Source organism: Dendrobates tinctorius, unplaced genomic scaffold (genome assembly GCF_039654945.1).
Source record: "Dendrobates tinctorius isolate UK_male_01 unplaced genomic scaffold, ASM3965494v1 ptg000098l, whole genome shotgun sequence".
Classification (NCBI taxonomy): domain Eukaryota; kingdom Metazoa; phylum Chordata; class Amphibia; order Anura; family Dendrobatidae; genus Dendrobates; species Dendrobates tinctorius.
Window position 1 is genome coordinate 26349045 of NW_027361766.1, and position 21393 is coordinate 26370437.

General features: G+C 48.8%; 1 protein-coding gene across 1 annotated transcript in view; it reads left to right on the top strand.

Annotated features, from left to right (window-relative positions):
- MAPKAPK2 (MAPK activated protein kinase 2) overlaps nt 1-21393 on the top strand; it is a 95035-nt gene that overhangs the window by 64720 nt on the left and 8922 nt on the right. The window contains exons 7-9 of the mRNA XM_073587261.1: nt 870-994; nt 2304-2389; nt 21303-21383. Coding sequence (XP_073443362.1) covers nt 870-994; nt 2304-2389; nt 21303-21383 — 292 coding nt within the window. The remainder of the gene's footprint in view (nt 1-869; nt 995-2303; nt 2390-21302; nt 21384-21393) is intronic.

Here is a 21393-nt window from a genome sequence, read left to right on the forward strand (position 1 = left end):
GTGCACTTCTATTGAGAGAGAATGAGCGCTTCTAGTCGGCATGTGACCGCAAATTGCATATTTGCGGTTATATGGCTGCCCTCTCGCAAAGGCAATAGTGGTGAATAACTGCTTGCGCATTGCATGCTGTCAGGATTCAGAGTGACTTCACATATTATCATAAGACAGGGCAATGCTGGAAGGGAAGCCATCACCAGAAATTGCCCTATTGTTTACATCAGGTTTTTATGTTTAATATTTATAAATAATAAGTATTATATAATCTTGCAATTTTTACACTGGCCACTGGAGCTTTATTACACACATACCTCCTATCCTTTCAGGAAAAGTTTTTCCGCAAAGTTTCTTAATAGAGGCAGGAATAGGCTGGAATCGGATGAGCATATAGCATTGGATGCTAATGAAACTCCGCTCTATAGCTCTCTTGCGTGGAACGTGCTATACCTTTGTGTAACCCCGGCCTTACAGTGACACCTGATAACATAGGATGCACAAGTTACAATAAGCAATGTCACCTATGCCCCCTTCCTTCACAATGCCCTATGCACAGGCTTATTTGAAACTTCAGTACAAAAGATGGTCGGGGTCCAGTCATAGTGGCTATGTACACGTGTTATTTCCTGAAACAAAAGGAAGTTAGTCTAAGAAAAAATCCCCAGTGACCACTGCAAAAACTCCAAGATTTCTATTTTTTATTTTCAGTACACATGGTGATTTTTTTTTTTTTTTTTTACAATATTTTTTTATTCTTTTAACATTTAAATCACGTTCTTATTTATAGCTTCTGATTAACTTAAGTCTCACACCTGAGTTTTTTTGTACATATAGCAGTGGTGAATTCGTTATTATTCTCCCTCTTATTTTTACAGATTGTGTGGATATCCTCCATTTTATTCCAACCATGGTCTAGCTATATCTCCGGGAATGAAGAAGAGAATCCGAATGGGACAGTACGAGTTCCCTAATCCTGAGTGGTCTGAAGTATCGCCGGATGGTAGGAGGAATTTGTACTTTCCTTAAAGAGAACCTGATACTTGCTGCCCAATCCTGGATTGGTGGTCCGTTCTTTCTTCTGCAGCCACCGGGGACCCATCTGTCCTACTAGTCTCCAGCTCTGTCTCGGTCCACAGCAGTTATAAAAGTCTATGTTTATCGGAAATGTTATCAAGTATACCTGGCTGAGTTCATACAGCCAGTGCCTGACTCCATGGATTGGGCAGCATATATCAGGTTCTCTTTACATATGTAACCTGTTAGTATCCGTCAAGAATTGTTAAAGAATCTTTCACTAATTTTTTTTTCTTTTTTACTTTATCTGAGAGTAGCATGATGTAGGGACAAAGATCCTGATTTCAGTGATGTTAAGGTACTGTCACACTTAGCGATGTATCAACGATCCCGACCAGCGATATGACGCGGTCAGGATCGCTGGTACATCGCTAAGTGGTCGCTAGTGAGCTGCCACACAGGCAGATCTCACCAGCGACATCGCAGGGGTCGGGGGTCGCTACTTACGTGTCAGACGAGGCGATGAAGACGTCCTCCCGCACGCGTCGCTCGTCACAGCAGGAAGCCCCAGCAGGAAGCTGACGACGAGAAACAGTCCAGGACGTTCTCGCGTGATCAGCGATAACCAGCGGGGAAGCGGTTGGAGGTAAGTATCAGACATAGCGATATCGCTAGCAATATCGCTATAACGTCACAAAAACCAGTGGTGATATAGCGATATTGCTAGCGATATCACTTAGTGTGACAGGCCCTTTACTTATTTTACTGTGTGCAGCAGTAGTAATAAAATCTGTTTTGTTTGTTTTTTTTTTTTTGCTTCAGATGTAGCGGTCCCTTTAAATGCTGAGCTTTATCAGCTTGTTCCCACCACTGATTGACCGCTTTCTTTGTACACTGTACATTGACAGCTACCAATCAATGGTTGAGGTGTGGTTCACACAGAGCAGGAGGACTAGGAGACATGAGTAACCTAGTCCTGTAGTGATTAATCTCTTGCTGCTAAAATATGGAATGTATTGACACCGCACACAGCCCAGTAAGTGACACATAACTGCAATCAGGCTCTCGGCCTCTACATAATGTTGCGCTCAGGTTACATTGTAACAATTTGCCGACATTCCCATTAGCACTACTGTGGTTATTGCAGACTAAATAAATAAGCGACCCCAGCGAGATCTGCATCTGTTGAGAAATATTCCTATCCTGCATACGTGATATATAAATGGGATGATTGAATTTTCTACTTCTCTTCTTGACTATGGGAAAACTCTAAATATGGAAACTTGTCATTTCAGTCAAACAGCTGATCCGAAACTTGTTGAAGACCGATCCCACTCAGAGGATGACCATTACAGAATTCATGAATCACCCATGGATAATGGTATGTTCGGGTCACAATCTGCTGCAAGTAGTATGGCCACACCTTGCCCTACAGGGCATACTGCGGATTTGTAATTTGTACAATCTCCTAAAATCTTCACAGTTTGTTGTAAAACCCAATTCGCTAGCATCCGACTGAATTTTGCACCTATTCCAAAATTTTTGCAACGGTTACATGGCCGTTGGTCAACACTAGCATAAACAGGCTGCCTTATGGCTGGTAAACCTGGCCTGACAGCGGGTGGGAAGATCCACACTTTTCCCTTAAGCGTTACATAAGCGAAAAAGCTGCCCACAAATGCTGGTACGAGCCTGCAGGTCTCGCCAACCCCTGGAGTTTTGCATCATTACAGTTGGTGTCAGTGATGTAAATGGGTGCAAAATTTTGGAATAATTTCTATTACAGCTACCTACATGAATGTTCGGAATTGAACTAACAAGCTGACTATCTACAGCCACTAATAAAGGATTTTTACTAGTTCTTTTTATTATTTCAGACATTATTAAATGAAGCCGATGGGCAGAGGAGGCCTTCATTAATTGCTCAGTCACTAGTCAATAGGACGTTTAAAGGGAACCTGTCATTTTGAAAATGGCGTCTGATTGGCAGGCTGCTGTAGAGCAGGAGGAGCTGATCCCATTAATAGACATTTTGTGGGAAATGCTTCAGGAAAACTTGTATTTTGTTCATTAAAGTCCCTGGTGTTTGTAGGCTTAGGAGTCCAGTGGACGGTCCTGTTCAGTAATGAACAGTCTTCCCTGTATGACTGCATGCAGAGAGAGCTGTCAATCACAAGCCCACAGTATTCGTATACAGTTGTGGCCAAAAGTATTGACACCCCTGCAATTCTGTCAGATAATACTCAGTTTCTTCCTGAAAATGATTGCAAACACAAATTCTTTGGTATTATTAACTTCATTTAATTTGTCTTAAATGAAAAAACACAAAAAGAATTTTCCTAAAGCCAAATTGGGTATAATTCCACACCAAACATAAAAAAGAGGGCGGACAAAAGTATTGGCACTGTTCGAAAAATCATGTGATGCTTCTCTAATTTGTGTAATTAACAGCACCTGTAACTTACTTGTGGCACCTAACAGGTGTTGGTAATAACTAAATCACACTTGCAGCCAGTTGACATGGATCAAAGTTGACTCAACCTCTGTCCTGTGTCCTTGTGTGTACCACATTGAGCATGGAGAAAAGAAAGTAGACCAAAGAACTGTCTGAGGACTTGAGAAACCAAATTGTGAGGAAGCATGAGCAATCTCAAGGCTACAAGTCCATCTCCAAAGACCTGAATGTTCCTTTGTCTACCGTGCGCAGTGTCATGAAGAAGTTTAAAGCCCATGGCACTGTGGCTAACCTCCCTAGATGTGGACGGAAAATAAAAATTGACAAGATATTTCAACGCAAGATTGTGCGGATGTTGGATAAAGAACCTCGACTAACATCCAAACAAGTTCAAGCTGCCCTGCAGTCCGAGCGTACAACAGTGTCAACCCGTACTATCCGTCGGCGTCTGAATGAAAAGGGACTGTATGGTAGGAGACCCAGGAAGACCCCACTTCTTACCCCGAGACATAAAAAAGCCAGGCTGGAGTTTGCCAAAACTTACCTGAAAAACCCTAAAATGTTTTGGAAGAATGTTCTCTGGTCAGATGAGACAAAAGTAGAGCTTTTTGGGTAAAGGCATCAACATAGAGTTTACAGGAGGAAAAAAGAGGCTTTCAAGGAAAAGAACACTGTCCCTACAGTCAAACATGGCGGAGTTTCCCTGATGTTTTGGGGTTGCTTTTCTGCCTCTGGTACTGGAGTGCTTGACCGTGTGCATGGCATTATGAAGTCAGAAGACTACCAACAAATTTTGCAGCATAATGTAGGGCCCAGTGTGAGAAAGCTGGGTCTCCCTCAGAGGTCATGGGTCTTCCAGCAGGACAATGACACAAAACACACTTCAAAAAGCACTAGAAAATGGTTTGAGAGAAAGCACTGGAGACTTCTAAGGTGGCCAGCAATGAGTCCAGACCTGAATCCCATAGAACACCTGTGGAGAGATCTAAAAATGGCAGTTTGGAGAAGGCACCCTTCTAATATCAGGGACCTGGAGCAGTTTGCCAAAGAAGAATGGTCTAAAATTCCAGCAGAGCATTGTAAGAAACTCATTGATGGTTACCGGAAGCGGTTGGTCGCAGTTATTTTGGCGAAAGGTTGTGCAACCAAGTATTAGGCCGAGGGTGCTAATACTTTTGTCTGGCCCATTTTTGGAGTTTTGTGTGAAATGATCAATGTTTTGCTTTTTGCTTCATTCTCTTTTGTGTTTTTTCATTTAAGACAAATTAAATGAAGATAATACCAAAGAATTTGTGTTTGCAGTCATTTTCAGGAAGAAACCGGAGTATTATCTGACAGAATTGCAGGGGTGTCAATACCTTTGGCCACAACTGTACATGCAAACACCAGGGAATTCAATTAAAGTACTGTTATACAGTGGCTTCTGAAAGTATTCACCCCCTTGGCTTTTTATCTATTTTGTTACTTTACAATCTGTGTTTATATATGTTTGGAATCTGATTTGTGTGTGATGCATCAGCACTAAATAGTCTAAGCTGGTAAAGTGAAGTTAGAAAAATATAGGTATAAATACAAAAATTTGCCATCAAATAATGCATATGTATTCAATCCTTTTCTGCTATGAAGCCCCTTAAAATTTCTGGTGGAAGTAATTACCTTCATAAGGCACATGCTTAGTGAAAGGAAGTTTGCCTGTGTACTATTTAAGTATCACATGGTCTGTCAGTATATACACACCTTTTCTCCTTCGCCTCATTGGGGGACACAGATACTGTGGGTGTATGCTTCTGCCGCTAGGAGGCTGACACTAAGTGAAAAAAAGAGGTTAGCTCCTCCTCCGCCGATAACACCCTCGCCCCTATTGCGGGCTGAAATCAGTTTTTTGCTTAGTGTCCATGGAGGCACACGTCTGGCTTTTTTCTCCCAGACTTTTTTTTCTCTTTTCCCATGAAGATTGGAGAGAGGCAACGGATCCTATTGAAAGGGTCCGATCCCCCCCAAACCAACAGCGGGCGAGCACGTGCGAGTATCTGCTCCACGTATCCTCTCCTGCAACGAGGGACATGTCTGGTCTTTTTCCCCAGACTTTTTTTATTTTTTCCATGAAGATGAAACGGGGGCAACGGATCCTATTGAAAGGGTCTGATATCCCCAAACCAACAACGGGAGAGCACGTGCGAGTGTCCCTCCACGTATCCTCTCCCGCGTCGTGGGACACTATACCGGACTTAGCCCTGACCACGCCAGGTATTGAAACCATGGGCTGTACAGAGGCACAAGACTAGTCCGTGCGGCCCCCACTGCGCCACCAATGCTTAGACTGCGGTGCTGCGAGGCGGCATACGGTCCCTCTCCTCACCCCCTGAAGGGGTTAGATGGAGCTAGGGTGCCTGCACCGTCCTTTTTTTTTTTTCCCAAGGCCCCCTCACATACCTGCGCTCAGGAAGCTGAAGAGGATCATCGGTGAGGAGAGGGTCTGGGAGGGCTCCTGCAAAGATCCGATGGCTGGAGCCCCCAGCCGGCGGAAGCCACCGGCCATGCCCCCCCTAGAGCGTTTTTTTTTTTTTTTTTATATGCTGGTGGCTCACTCCCACAGCTGCTGGCGCGCGATTTGAAGGTTGAAATGTCCAGGACGGGGGCGCGAAGGACTGGGGTAAGTGCTGCCTGAGAGGCCTCGCTACAGGGAAAACGAGGTGCTACTTCCTTCCCCCTCCCCAGCAGCGGACAAAGCATGTCCGAAAAAGCAAAGTCGCACACGTTAATTTAGGCTACATGCATCTCTTGTCGGGGCTGCGTTTCCGCGGGCGCAGAGCAAGCGATTATGCGAAGCCTGCGAATCCCAACGCGCCCTGTAGCCCTCCCCTGCGACCGTGACCAATTTGTCGAATTCCCAGGAGTGGGCCCTATCACTGTCACAGTCCATGGCGTCGCTTACGAGAGCAATAGTCCCTTCAAGCCCCAGATAGAAGCAGGGACAATGGCTCGCTTACCTTAGAGGGGTCCTCCACCTCACAAGAGCCTCCGGCCTGCAGGGGCCGCTCTCACTCCAAGCAGACCCAGAGGAAACGAATCCACACGGTGTCGCCCAGTCCATCCGGTGCCTTGGCATCCGTAAGCTCCGCTTCTCGCTCCCCGTCACCAGTGGTTGATAGCAAGCAGACCTCAGATTGCGACTCAGACGAGCCCCTTGACCTGGACACTCCAGGGTCACGTGAAACGGGACAGCCTCATAGAAGCCGTCATTCAGACCCTGGGGATTGAGGATGATCCCGCAGTGGCTACGGGGCATAAAGTGGCACTTAAGCGAGTGAAGCGCCCGCACAGAATTTTTTCCCTCACCCGGAGTTTGAGGACATAGTGCAGCGGCACAGAGAACGTCCAGACAGGCGTTTCTCGGGTCAAAAGGCACTCGAAACAGGGTATCCGTTTGCTCCGGACCTCCTTAAAAAAATAGATGGAATCCCCGATGGTGGATCCACCGGTTTTCGCGCCTAGCCACTAAAACCCTTTTATCCGCACCTAGTGTGTCCTATATTAAGGATCCCACGGATCGCCTCATAGAGAGCTTAGCTCACTCAGTATATGAGGCGTCAGGCTCAGCTTTCGCTCCTTCGTTCGCAGCAACTTGGGTAGCCAAGGCTGTGATCTCATGGTCAGAATCATTAAACAAGGTAGTGCAGGAGTGAGATCTACCTGCAGAAATATCGGAGGTCGCGAGTCAGATGGGGATGGCCAGTGACCATATAATCAATGCATCTTTGGATGCGGCCAATTGCTCGGCACTTGCTGCCGCTAATGCAATTTTCTATCAGAAGAGCTCTATGGTTAAGGACATGGCGAGCCGATTCTACTTCCAAGAAGTCCTTGACTTCCCTGCCTTATCAGTTCGGCCGGCTATTTTGATAAAGCCAACCCATTGGGGAGAATGTGTACTCAACAGCCCAGATCGAGGGCATCCAGATCCCAAAGATTGTCAGCCAAATGACTTGAGGCGCTTGCCAGACGACCCAAGCAAGATGGGCGGTCGCTTTGGTTTCACCACGTCTGGGTCAAGGTCGCACACGACGCATGGGTAAAGGAGTTGTGGCTTCAGATTACAAAATAGAATTTGTCAGATACCCTCCAAGGTGTTTGTGTGTGTGTGGTTGTTTTTTTTTTTTTTTTTTTTCTGTCTCGTCGGCCCAGGGTGGATACCCAGGCAAAGACTCTGTTATGAGCCATCAAATCGCTCCAGCAAAACGGAGTCATTGTTCCAGTGCCGGAACACGAAAGAGCTCAGGGCTTCTATTCCAACCTGTTTGCGGGTCCCAAAAAGGATGGATCTGTCAGGCCTGTTTTGGACCTGAAGCTTCTAAACAAAGTCAGCAGGATCAGACATTTCCGGATGGAGTGTCTCCGTTCAGTCATATCGGCCATGGAGCAGGGAGAATACTTGGCCTCGCTCGACATCCAGGACGCATATCTGCTTAATCCCATTTTTCCTCCTCATCAGAGGTTCCTATGTTTCGACGACCTCTTGGTCAAGGGCCCGTCAATACGGGCATGCGAGGAAAATGTCAGCATCACGCTAGATACTCTTGCCCGCTTAGGGTGGTTGGTCAATGCGAAGAAGTCATCTCTTGTGCCAGCTCAGAAGATTTCCTTCCTAGGAATGATCTGTGACACTAGCTGAGGGTCGGTTATTCTCCCTCAGGAAAAAGTGCTACCTCTCCGGCAGGGAGTCTGGACACTTCGCCAACCAGTCCCTCATACCATCCGTCCCGGATGAGGATTCTAGGGAAAATGGTGGCAGCAGTGGAAGCGATACCTTTCGCCCAGTTCCATCTTCGCCCCCTGCAGCACGTCCTCTTGTCAGCCTGGGACAAGAATCCTTTCACGCTCGATCGGCGGTGCCGACTGTCCTCTCAAGTCAGGCAGTCGCTCGGATGGTGGTTAACCAGTTCCTCTCTGACCCAGGGGAAATCTTTCTCCCCAGACCATTGGTTGGTGACGACAACCGATGCCAGTCTCCTCGGCTGGGGAGCGGTGTTTCGCCACCACACAACCTAGCGACGGTGGTCGCCACAGGAGGCACGGCTCCCGATCAACTTATTAGAGAGACAAGCAATTCGACTGGCCCGGCAAAGGTTTCATCGCTTTCTAGCAGGCCGCCCTGTCCGAATTCAATCGGATATCGCCACGGCGGTGGCTTACATAAATCACCAAGGGGGCACCCGCAGCAGAGCAACCATGTGCAAGGTGGGGCACGTTCTTCAGTGGGACGAAGCAAACCACTCTGGTGATTTCGACTGTACGCATCCCAGGCGTGGAAAATTGGGCGGCAGAGTTTCTTAGCCCGCAGGGTCTTGCTTCCGGAGAGTGGTCTCTACATCCCGAAGTCTTCCAGCAGATTTGTCAGCTGTGGGGAACTCCAGACGTGGACCTGATGGCATCCAGAGTGAACACCAAGGTGCCCACATGTCGCTCGGGCCAGGGACCCGCAGGAAATCGCTGTGGAAGCGTTGGTTCTGCCATGGAACCAGTTTCACCTCCCATATCTTTCCCCCGCTGCCTCTACTGCCGAGGGTCATCAAGAAGGTCAAGACAGATGAGGTGCTGGCCCCAGACTGGCCCCGTCGAGCGTGGTACGCAGATCTAATGCAGCTGCTCGCCGACGTTCCTTGGCTCCTGCCAGAGCGCCCAGATCTACTTTCTCAAGAAGTGATTTGCCACCCGAACTCGGGGGGGGGCCCTGTGTTTGATGGCATGGCCGTTGAATCTTGGATTCTAACCCAGGCAGGGTTTGGGAGCAGGGTGGTTGCCACAATGGTTAGCGCCCGGAAGCCTGCTTCAGCACGAATTTACCACCACACCTGGAAGGTGTTCTTTGCTTGGTGTCGAGGCCGCGTTGTTTCTCCGCTGAGATTCTCGATCCCCAACATCTTGGCTTTTCTCCAGTTGGGCCTAGACTCGGTCTTGGCCCCAATTTCCCTCAGGAGACAAAAATCGGCCTTATCCGTCCTGTTCCAGCGCAGAGTTGCGACCAATTTGCAGGTGAAGACTTTCATCCAGGGGATCTCCCACTTGGTACCTCCCTATAAGGCGCCTATGGACGGACACGCTGTTCGTGCTCCCCGAGGGGCGCAGGAAGGGACTCGCTGTCTCAAAATCGACCATAGCCAGATTCATTTGACTATTCAGGAGTCCTACCGCATTAGAGGTACGCCGGTTCCAGCAGGGATCAGAGCGCACTCTACTCAGGCAGTGGGCGCCTTTTGGGCGCTTCAGCACCAGGCTTCGACGGAGGAGGTTTGCAAGGCAGCAACCTGGTCCAGCCTGCACACATTTGCCAAACATTATAATATCCATACTCAGGCCTCAGCGGATGTGAGCCTGGGTAGAAGGTTTCTCCAAGCAGCGGTGGCGCACCTTTTAAACAAGAGGTGCATGTAGCTTGGATCGTTGAGTCAATCTCCCACCCAGGGACTGCTTTAGGACATCCCACAGTATCTGTGTCCCCCAATGAGGCGAAGGAGAAACATGAATTTTTGTGATAACTCACCGTAAAATCCTTTTCTCCGAGACGCTCATTGGGGGGACACAGCACCCACCCTATTAGCCAGTTGGCTCTTGTTTTGTTAATTTTACTTGATATAAGGGTGGTGTTATTTGGACATGTTGTACCTGATTTTGTTGTCCTCCTACTGCTTTGGCACCAAACTGATTTCCGCCCGCAATAGGGGCGAGGGTGTATACGGCGGAGGAGGAGCTAACCTCTTTTTTTCACTTAGTGTCAGCCTTCTAGCGGCAGAAGCATACACCCACAGTATCTCTGTCCCCCAACGAGCGTCTCGGATTTTACGGTGAGTTATCAAAAAAATCCATGTTTCTGAAAGGCCACAACACCATTAAGCAAGAGGCACCACTAACCAAACACCATGAAGACCAAAGAGATCTCTAAACAAATCAGTGACAAAGTTTTTGAGAAATAAGTCAAGGTTGATTTATGAAAAAATATCCCAAACTCTGATCCACCTGAGAACCATCAAATCCATTATCAAATGGAAAGAACATGGTACCACAACAAGTCTGCCAAGACAGGGCCGCCCACCAAAACTCTAAGCTCGGGCAAGGAGGACTTTAATCAGAGAGGCAGAACAGAGATCAAAGGTAACCCTGAAAGAGCTGCACAGTTCCCAGGCAGAGACTGGAGTATTCGGCCATACGACCACAATAAACCATACACTAAATAGAGGTGTCCTTTATGGAAAAGTGGGCAGGAAAAAGACTTTACACACAAAAATTGTAAAGCTCATTTTTAGAGTTGAGCGATACCAGCCGATACTTGAAAATATCGGATCGGAATGGATCGGCCGATCTTTAAAAAAAGTATCGGTATCGCCGATTCCGATACCGGGAACCAATGCAAGTCAATGGGGCCAAAATATCGGAATTAAAAAAAACCCTTTCTTTCCTTGTAGGTTAATTCTACATGAAGAAAAACAACTAAGAATAATGTAGAATGTATTGTGGGAGGTGGAGGAGACATTAAAGCCATAGAGGTTTAGCCCAATCAAATGGAATAGCAGGAATTAATTTTTTTTTTTAAAGATGTTAGGAGTTACAAAGATATTGACTATGTTAGCCTCATTTATATTTTGCCAGACATGTATGTCTTCTTCTTCTTCTACTTCCTTTTTTTACCTTCTTCTTCTTCTACTTCCTTTTTTTACCTTCTTCTTCTTCTACTTCCTTTTTTTACCTTCTTCTTCTTCTTCTTCTTCTTCTTCTTCCTCTTCTTCTTCCTCTTCTTCCTCCTCTTCTTCCTCTTCTTCTTCCTCTTCTTCTTCCTCTTCTTCTTCCTCTTCTTCTTCCTCTTCTTCCTCCTCTTCTTCCTCCTCTTCTTCCTCCTCTTCTTCCTCCTCTTCCTCCTCTTCTTCCTCCTCTTCTTCCTCCTCTTCTTCCTCCTCTTCTTCCTCCTCTTCTTCCTCCTCTTCTTCCTCCTCTTCTTCCTCCTCTTCTTCCTCCTCTTCTTCCTCTTCCTCTTCTTCCTCTTCTTCTTCTTCCTCCTCTTCTTCTTCCTCCTCTTCTTCTTCCTCTTCTTCTTCCTCCTCTTCTTCCTCCTCTTCTTCTTCCTCCTCTTCTTCCTCCTCTTCTTCTTCCTCTTCTTCTTCCTCCTCCTCTTCTTCTTCCTCCTCCTCTTCTTCTTCCTCCTCCTCTTCTTCTTCCTCCTCCTCTTCTTCTTCCTCCTCCTCTTCTTCTTCCTCCTCCTCTTCTTCTTCCTCCTCCTCTTCTTCTTCCTCCTCCTCTTCTTCTTCCTCCTCCTCTTCTTCTTCCTCCTCCTCTTCTTCTTCCTCCTCCTCTTCTTCTTCCTCCTTCTCCTCCTCCTTCATAATGGGAATGTGGACAGAGCAGGCGACATTGCCGGACACACATCAGGGGATTAACTGACCAGACTGAACACCTGTAACACAGGAACAAGTGTGGATTGTGCAGACGCCACTTCGGAGCTGTAACTGGCGGGGTTGGAGGACAGGGGAAATACGAGAGACAGTGGAGCCACAGGCCTAATTGGAGCACGGTTAAAAATCAGTAGTGGTACGACTGTGTAGGCAGCAGGAGACTTTGCCATCCACACAGCAGGGGATCAGCTGACATTACTGAACCCCACTGAGACACGGGAGCAAGTATCTCTTTCCGTGTGGACGGCACTTCCGAACTACAACTGGCTGTGTTGAAGCCCAGGAAATAGGAGGGTGTAGGCAGAGGCCTACTGTATTTTGAATGAGGTGACAGCAGGAGAGACTGCCATCCACACAGCAGGGGATCAGCTGACATTACTGAACCCCACTGAGACACGGGAGCAAGTATCTCTTTCCGTGTGGACGGCACTTCCGAACTACAACTGGCTGTGTTGAAGCCCAGGAAATAGGAGGGTGTAGGCAGAGGCCTACTGTATTTTGAATGAGGTGACAGCAGGAGAGACTGCCATCCACACAGCAGGGGATCAGCTGACGTTACTGAACCCCACTGAGACACGGGAGCAAGTATCTCTTTCCGTGTGGACGGCACTTCCGAACTACAACTGGCTGTGTTGAAGCCCAGGAAATAGGAGGGTGTAGGCAGAGGCCTACTGTATTTTGAATGAGTTTACAGCAGGAGAGACTGCCATCCACACAGCAGGGGATCAGCTGACGTTACTGAACCCCACTGAGACACGGGAGCAAGTATCTCTTTCCGTGTGGACGGCACTTCCGAACTACAACTGGCTGTGTTGAAGCCAAGGAAATAGGAGGGTGTACGCAGAGGACTACTGTATTTTGAATGAGGTGACAGCAGGAGAGACTGCCATCCACACAGCAGGGGATCAGCTGACGTTACTGAACCCCACTGAGACACGGGAGCAAGTATCTCTTTCCGTGTGGACGGCACTTCCGAACTACAACTGGCTGTGTTGAAGCCCAGGAAATAGGAGGGTGTAGGCAGAGGCCTACTGTATTTTGAATGAGTTTACAGCAGGAGAGACTGCCATCCACACAGCAGGGGATCAGCTGACTTACTTGCTCCCGTGTCTCAGTGGGGTTCAGTAATGTCAGCTGATCCCCTGCTGTGTGGACGGCAGTCTCTCCTGCTGTCACCTCATTCAAAATACAGTAGGCCTCTGCCTACACCCTCCTATTTCCTGGGCTTCAACACAGCCAGTTGTAGTTCGGAAGTGCCGTCCACACGGAAAGAGATACTTGCTCCCGTGTCTCAGTGGGGTTCAGTTATCTCTTTCCGTGTGGACGGCACTTCCGAACTACAACTGGCTGTGTTGAAGCCCAGGAAATAGGAGGGTGTAGGCAGAGGCCTACTGTCTTTGTAATGCGGAGACAGCAGGAGAGACTGCCATCTCCACAGCAGGGGATCAGCTGGCAATGATGAACCCCACTAACACTTTAACGAATGTGTTTGGCTCTGTGGAGACGACACTTCTGAACACCAACTGACGCTGTTGGAGCCCAGGATTAGGCGAGGAGCAGGCTGTGGCCTACTGGATTTTGGCACGTGAAGGCAGCAGGAGACTTGCCATCTCCACAGCAGGGGAACAGCTGGCAGTGCTGAACCCCACTAACACTCTAACGAAGGTGTTTGGCTCTGTGGAGACGACACTTCTGAACACCAACTGACGCTGTTGGAGCCCAGGATTAGGCGAGGAGCAGGCTGGGGCCTACTGGATTTTGGCAGGTGAAGGCAGCAGGAGACTTGCCATCTCCACAGCAGGGGAACAGCTGGCAGTGCTGAACCCCACTAACACTCTAACGAAGGTGTTTGGCTCTGTGGAGACGACACTTCTGAACACCAACTGACGCTGTTGGAGCCCAGGATTAGGCGAGGAGCAGGCTGGGGCCAACTGGATTTTGGCAGGTGAAGGCAGCAGGAGACTTGCCATCTCCACAGCAGGGGAACAGCTGGCAGTGCTGAACCCCACTAACACTCTAACGAAGGTGTTTGGCTCTGTGGAGACGACACTTCTGAACACCAACTGACGCTGTTGGAGCCCAGGATTAGGCGAGGAGCAGGCTGGGGCCTACTGGATTTTGGCAGGTGAAGGCAGCAGGAGACTTGCCATCTCCACAGCAGGGGAACAGCTGGCAGTGCTGAACCCCACTAACACTCTAACGAAGGTGTTTGGCTCTGTGGAGACGACACTTCTGAACACCAACTGACGCTGTTGGAGCCCAGGATTAGGCGAGGAGCAGGCTGGGGCCTACTGGATTTTGGCAGGTGAAGGCAGCAGGAGACTTGCCATCTCCACAGCAGGGGAACAGCTGGCAGTGCTGAACCCCACTAACACTCTAACGAATGTGTTTGGCTCTGTGGAGACGACACTTCTGAACACCAACTGAAGCTGTTGGAGCCCAGGATTACGCATGCCGCATGCAGAGGCCAATGGGCAGCGGTTTTTATGGAGGTTGTGGACTACTACTGATTCTAACCATGCTCCACTTAGGCCTCTGGCTCCACTGTCTCTATTTACCCTGGCCTCCAACCCCGCCAGCTACATCTCTGAAGTGGCGTCAGCACAATCTACACTTGTTCCTGTGTTACTGGTGCTCAGTCCCGTCAGTTGATCCCCTGATGTTTGTCCGGCAAGTTCGCCAGCTCTGTCCTCATTCCCACTATTGGTTATGGGAATGTGGACAGAGCAGGAGACCTTGCCGGACACACATCAGGGGATAAACTGATGGGACTGAGCCACAGGAACACAGGAACAAGTGTAGATTGTGCTGACGCCACTTCAGAGATGTAGATGGCGGGGTTGGAGGTCAGGGGAAATAGTAGAGACAGTGGAGCCAGAGACCTAAGTTGGGCACGGTTAAAAATCAGTAGTGGTTTGAATGTTGATGGAGCTGGTGACTTTGCCGTCCACACAGCAGGGGATCAGCTGGCATTACTGAACCCCACTAACACAGGAGCTAGTGTGTTTCTCTGTGCAGACGACACATCTGAGCGACAACTGGCTGTGTTGAAGCAAAGGGATTATAGTTCAGGTGGTAGAAAAATGAACACACCAGCAGACCTGGATACAGTTGCCAACCACTAATTTAGTCTGTAAGAGAAATGGCAAAGTCTTTGGAGATCCAGGCCTTGTTCATTTTCAGAAAAGTCAGCCGGTCAACATTATCGGAAGATAGTCGCGTGCGACGGTCTGTTAGTACACCACCTGCGGCACTAAAGACACGTTCCGATAATACACTGGCAGCAGGGCAAGCCAGCACCTCCAATGCATACTGGCTAAGCTCTGGCCATGTATCCAGCTTAGAGACCCAAAACTTGAAGGGGGAAGAGCCATCTGGGAGTACAGCGACAGGGCAAGACATGTAGTCTGACACCATCTGACGGAAGCGTTGCCTCCTGCTGACTCGAGGCGTCGCTGATGGTGTAGACAATTGTGGTGGACACACAAAACTTTGCCACATTTGGGCCATAGTGGTCTTGCCTTGTGCTGCGGCGCTGCCTCTGCTCCCTCTTTGTGCAGAGTTTCCTCCACTGCCTCGACGCACAGAGCTGCTTTGTAAAGCACTAGCAACAATGCTGTCGGGTGGAATGGAAAACATTATGGACTGCACCAGTGACTCTTCGTACTCCCGCATTTTACGCTCCCGGTTCAACGTTGGTATGAGCCTTTGTACGCTGTCCCGGTAGCGAGGATCTAGGAGGGTGTACACCCAATAATCAGCCGAGACGAGAATGTGGGCGATGCGGCGGTCGTTTCTCAGGCACTGCAGCATGAAATCAACCATGTGCTGCAGACTCCCAACTGCCAAAGAACCGCTGTCCCCTGTTTGAGGCGTGACCTCGGCCTGCTCTGCATCACCCCACCCTCGCTGTACATACTGAGTAGAGGTTTGTGTACCTCCCTCCTCTGGAGAGATGTCTTCCTCCTCCATCGACTCCTCCTCATCCTCCTCACAAAGTGTCCCCTGCCTAGGCCTTTGTGAGGAAACACGTAGCGCAGACTGTCCAGAAGCAGATGGCATTTGGGACTCCTCATCCTCCACCTCTTCTGAAACCTCATCCCTTAGTGCTTGCAGTGTTTGTTGAAGCAGGCAGATAAGGGGGACAGTCATGCTGACTAGTGCATCATCTGCACTCGCCATCCGCGTGGATTCATCGAAGGCACGCAAAACGAGGCCGATGTCCTTCATAGAGGCCCACTCAATGGTGCTGAAGTGTGAACGGCGCACAGTGCGACTTGTTTGCGCCTGATGCAGCTGGTACTCCATGACTGCTGCCTGCTGCTCACACAACCGCTCCAACATATGTAACGTTGAATTCCACCGGGTGGGTAGGTCACATATGATGCGATGTTCCGGAAGGCCAAATCGTCGCTGCAGAGCAGCGAGGCGCGATCTTGCCGTGCTGGAACGTCGCAAGTGAGCGCACTCTATGCGGACCTTGTGCAACAGTGCAGCAAGATCCGGATAGTCCCTCAGAAAGCTCTGCACGACCAAGTTAAGAACATGTGCCAGACATGGGATGTGTGTGAGGTTGCCTAGGCCAAGAGCTGCCACCAGATTTCGGCCATTGTCACACACTACCAAGCCCGGCTGGAGATTCGCTGGCCCAAACCACACATCGCTCTCCAGCTTGATAGCATTCCAGAGCTCCTGCGCTGTGTGGCTTCGATTCCCCAAAGAAATTAATTTGAGTACAGCCTGTTGACGTTTGGCCACGGCTGTGCTCATATCGGTCGTAACAGGCTCCTGCTCTGCTGTTTCTGAGGAACTTGAGTAGGAGGAGGAGTCTATGTGTACAGACTGGAGTCCTGCAATCCGTGGCGTTGGAAGAACACGTACAGCTCCACTCTCCAGATCCGTACCCGGCTCCACAACATTGACCCAGTGGGCAGTGAGGGAAAGGTATCGTCCCTGTCCATGGTTACTGGTCCACGCATCGGTGGTCAGGTGGACCTTGCTACTAACGGCGTTTAGTAGCGCATGTTTTATTTTGCCCTCAACATGTTTCTGCAGGGCAGGGACGGCTCGCCTGCTGAAATAAAAGCGGCTGGGCACGTTGTATTGGGGGACTGCCAATGCCATTAAGTCCCGGAAGGTGTCAGTGTCCACCAGCCTGAATGACAGCATTTCAACTGCCAGAAGTTTGGCAATGCCAGCATTCAGAGACTGTGCTCGGGGATGGTTTGCCGAGTAAGGGCGCCTTTTATCCCATGCCTGTGCTACCGATGGCTGTGATGGATGGGAACGTGCTGCTATGGGTGTAATCTGACAGGGTCTCCGGACAACAGTGGCAGAGGTTCTTCCTTGGCGATCCTGTGAGGAAGCCGAACCAGCAGTGTGTGAGCTGGAGGAAGAGGGCCCAACACGAACTGAAGAGGTGGTAGGTGGTGCTGTACGTTGGCCTACGTCTTCAGGGTGTCTCTGCAACTCCAACTCGTGCTTGGTGCGCACATGTTTCCACATATTTGTGGTATTGAGGTTGCTGACATTTCTCCCTCTTTTGACTCTCTGATGACACAGCTTGCATTTGACAAAGCAAATGTCATCTGCAACTGTGTCAAAAAAGGACCACGCACTGCAACTCTTGTGAGCGCCCGGTTTGCCTTTGGAAGGAGGAATGCTCCTAACGGGTGCCGAAGTGGAGGGTACAGGCAACCAAGTCTTCCCCCTCCCTCTGCCTCCTGTTTTGGCCGGTAGGGGAATCTCTTCCTCCGAGCTGCTCCCACCACCTTCCTGTTGCTCACGCCATGATGGGTCAAGGACCTCATCATCTTCCCTCCCCTCTTCAAACAGCTGCTTCTCCGGGGTTGTCTCGCCAGCACCGTACGCACCAGAAAGTGGCAACTGAGTCTCGTCATCATCTGATGCGTACTGAGGTGTGCTGACCATAGGCACTGGCCCACTCGCCTCTTCAGATTCAGAGGGACAAAGAAGTTGCGCATCGCTGCATACTCCCTCTTCTTCACATTCAGGAATGCTGCTTGGCTGGCCCCCTCTTTCCAAGCCAACAGATTCCGAGAACAGAAGTAGAGACTGTGATGGCTCCTGTCCATGTCTCTCTGACTGCCTGGGCACTTTGGCAGGTGGTGAAGAGACAGATAGTTGCTCTTCGGTGCTCTGACCCTGAGAGGATGCGGAAGTAATTGAAGTCGATGCGTTAGCTGCCATCCATCCGACAACGGCTTCAATTTGTTCCTCCCGCAGCAGTGGGGTACGTTGAGGTCCTACAAAGCTGCGCATAAAGGACTGTTGCCTGCTAAAACTGGGGGATGCTGATCCACTGGTGCCCGCAGCAGGCCCAGAATCCCCACGTCCTCTACCTGTAGAATCCCCACGTCCTCTCCCTGCAGAATCCCCACGTCCTCTCCCTGCTGAAACTCCACGCCCACGCCCACGCGCCTTACTCCCTGCCTTCTTCATCTTGCAAGACTGCTTAAGATAGGCAAAAAAGTACAAAGGGGGGCCTTAGTGTGCTTATTCCTGAACAGCTGGTTACAGGTACAAGAAACACTAATTTTATGAAGTGTGTGTGTGTGTGGACTAGACTTTAATAGGAGCTGATGTGGCCTACACAAGTTCAAAATGTAGTGTTTGGTGAACTTTTTTTGTGGTTTCTTTGTTGGAAACAAACTCAAAGTATGTGAACAAAGAATTGAAACTGATAGTATCACCAACTTTTTGGAGCTATTACAATGCAGGCAGGTAACCTACAATGCAAAAGATGAGGCTCCAAAAAAATTGGGTAATACTAATCTGGCTGTGCCGGCAGGGCACAAGCCAGAAAAAAAGGCTCCTCTATCTACTCCTATATAGTGTTTGCCACCAACCAATGTTGATGGATACGGATGGATGCACACTAATAGGAGAAGAAAAAATGAGCTGCACTCAAAGACAAATATGTGTGAGGCAGTGACGCACGTTGAGCGTCCTACAACCAGACGTAGCTGCAGGACACTCTACTCAGCGTGAGCTGCACTCACACACAGTCAGAGGCCTCTCAGACAGCCGTCAACAGTGCAGCTAAGTGGGCATTGGCACTGACAGGCTGCAGAAAGGCTCCGCTGTGTACTCCTTTATAGTGTTTGCAACCACCGTAGATGGAGACGGATGGATGCACACTAATAGAAGAAAAAATGAGCTGCACTCAAATAAAAATGTGTGAGGCACTGACGCACGCTGAGCGTCCTACAGCCAGACGTAGCTGCAGGACACACTACTCAGTGTGAGCTGCACTCACACACAGTCAGAGACCTCTCAGACAGCCGTGAACAGTGCAGCAAAGTGGACACTAGCACTGAAAGGCTGCAGAAAGGCTCCGCTGTCTACTACTAGTGTTTGCAACCAACGTATATGGATACGGATGGAAGCACACTAGATTGAAATTATGTAAAAAATGCAGCTCAAAAAATAAAAGATGTATGAGGCAGCAGTGATCACACTGGGTGGCCTACAGCCTGACGTGGCTGCAGGACCCACTCCACAGCGTGAGCTGCACTCACACAGCCCTTGCTGACAGCTGTGAACACTGCTGCTAGGGCAAAGAAGGCTACAGTGGTGGTTTATGTAGCCTGGGTAAAGCACTAGATGTTTGGTGGAATTGCTATTTCTAACTGTCCCTCACAGTCTTCTACAGCAGCCTGTCCCTAACTGAATTCACAGCAGAGTGACCAGAAATGGCGGCTGCGGTGGCTTTTATAGTGCATCATGACATCATTTCGGCAGCCAATCACAGCCATGCCAATAGTTAACATGCCTACATGCCTAACCGGATGTGCCCACACTTCGGAGGATTCCCATTGGCTTAATCAAAGCAAGCAGGCTCATAGCATGATGGGAACTTCCTATTCCGATTCCGGAATCCGATATGACAAAAGTATCGGAATTAAGTATCGGAATTCCGATACCGCTAATATCGGCCGATACCCGATACTTGCGGTATCGGAATGCTCAACACTACTCATTTTGCGTTTCCTAAAAGACATGGGCGACTTAAAAAATGTATGTATGGAGAAAGGTGCTTTGGTCAGATGAGACCAAAATTGAACTTTTTGGCCACCAAATAAAACCAACACCGCTCCTCAGCCCAATAACATAGGTAGCAGGGACAGGGAAAATGGTCCAAGTCGAGGGGCAGAAAAATGGGGCAAAATTCAGGGATATTCTTGAGCTAAACCTGTTTCAGTGATTTGAGACTGTCTTGATGGAAGATGAACCTCTATCCCAAGGACCCAAGCTAAAGCAACACATGTTTAAGGTGAAACATGTAAATATTTTGGAGTGGCCTAGTCAAAGACCAGACCTGAATCCAATTGAGAATCTGTGGTCATACTTGAAGATTGCTGTTCCCCAGAGGAAACCATAGAACTTGAAGGAGCTGTAGCAAAAATCCCAGTGGCAGGATGTGGAAACTCAGTCATATCCAAAGTGACTTGCAGCTGTAATTGCCAGAGAAGGAGGCGCTGCAAAGCGCAGACTTTAGGGGGTAAACAGTTTTGCACACTGAAGTTTTCAGTTATTTTGTTTTTTGAGGTAGCAAAACACTAAAAATGCCAAAGGGGGGGGATACTTTTGCAAGCCACTGAAAGTCCTACTGAATGTTTTCTGACGTGTATAATTCTGCTCATCTTCTCATTCTCTATACAGTGCAGTCCATAGATTGAACTGCATATATACAATGATGGGTTCACTTTTAAAGGAAACCTGTCACCAAAAAAATAAACACTATTAACATGCAGTTATAGGTTTATTCTGCATGGTAATAGCGTTACTAATCTCCCCGGTGCCGACACTTTGCCAAACGCTGCCGGGAGAAAATTAACTTTTATTCTCCCCCTCCGGCAGCCTTCTGGTTTCAGTTGTGAAGGCGGGGGCACCTCCGGTTCAGTCATTGCTCTGAGTATACAGAGCGGCGGCTGTAACCGCACCCCCGATCCTGACTGACACACTAGCTGTGCATTGGTACCAGCTGTCAGTCAGTGCCAGGGGCGCAATTACAGCCATCGCTCAAAGTGGAGACTAAAACCCATATACTGTCGCGTGGAATGAAGTTCATTTTCTCCTCGCAACGTTCGGATAAGTGCAGGCACCAGGCAGGTTAATAACGCTATTAACTTGCAGGTTAACCCTATATGTGTAGGTTAATAGCAATTTCAGCGGTGACCGGTTCTCTTTAAGGGGCCTGTTGCTAACTGTTTCTGCTCCTAATAGTCATCTTGTGCATTTTTTAAAGCACCCTGAAAGGATATAATAAAATCAGTATACAGTGGTACTTAGCAGCTTAAATTTTTGGTTGTATTCTGATTTATTTTGCTTACCTCAATAAATAAAATTAAACACTTTTTTATTTTTTCCCCCAGCAATCCATGCAGATACCACCAACTCCTCTCCACACTAGCCGTGTATTAAAGGAAGAGAAGGATTTGTGGGAAGATGTGAAGGTGAGAACAT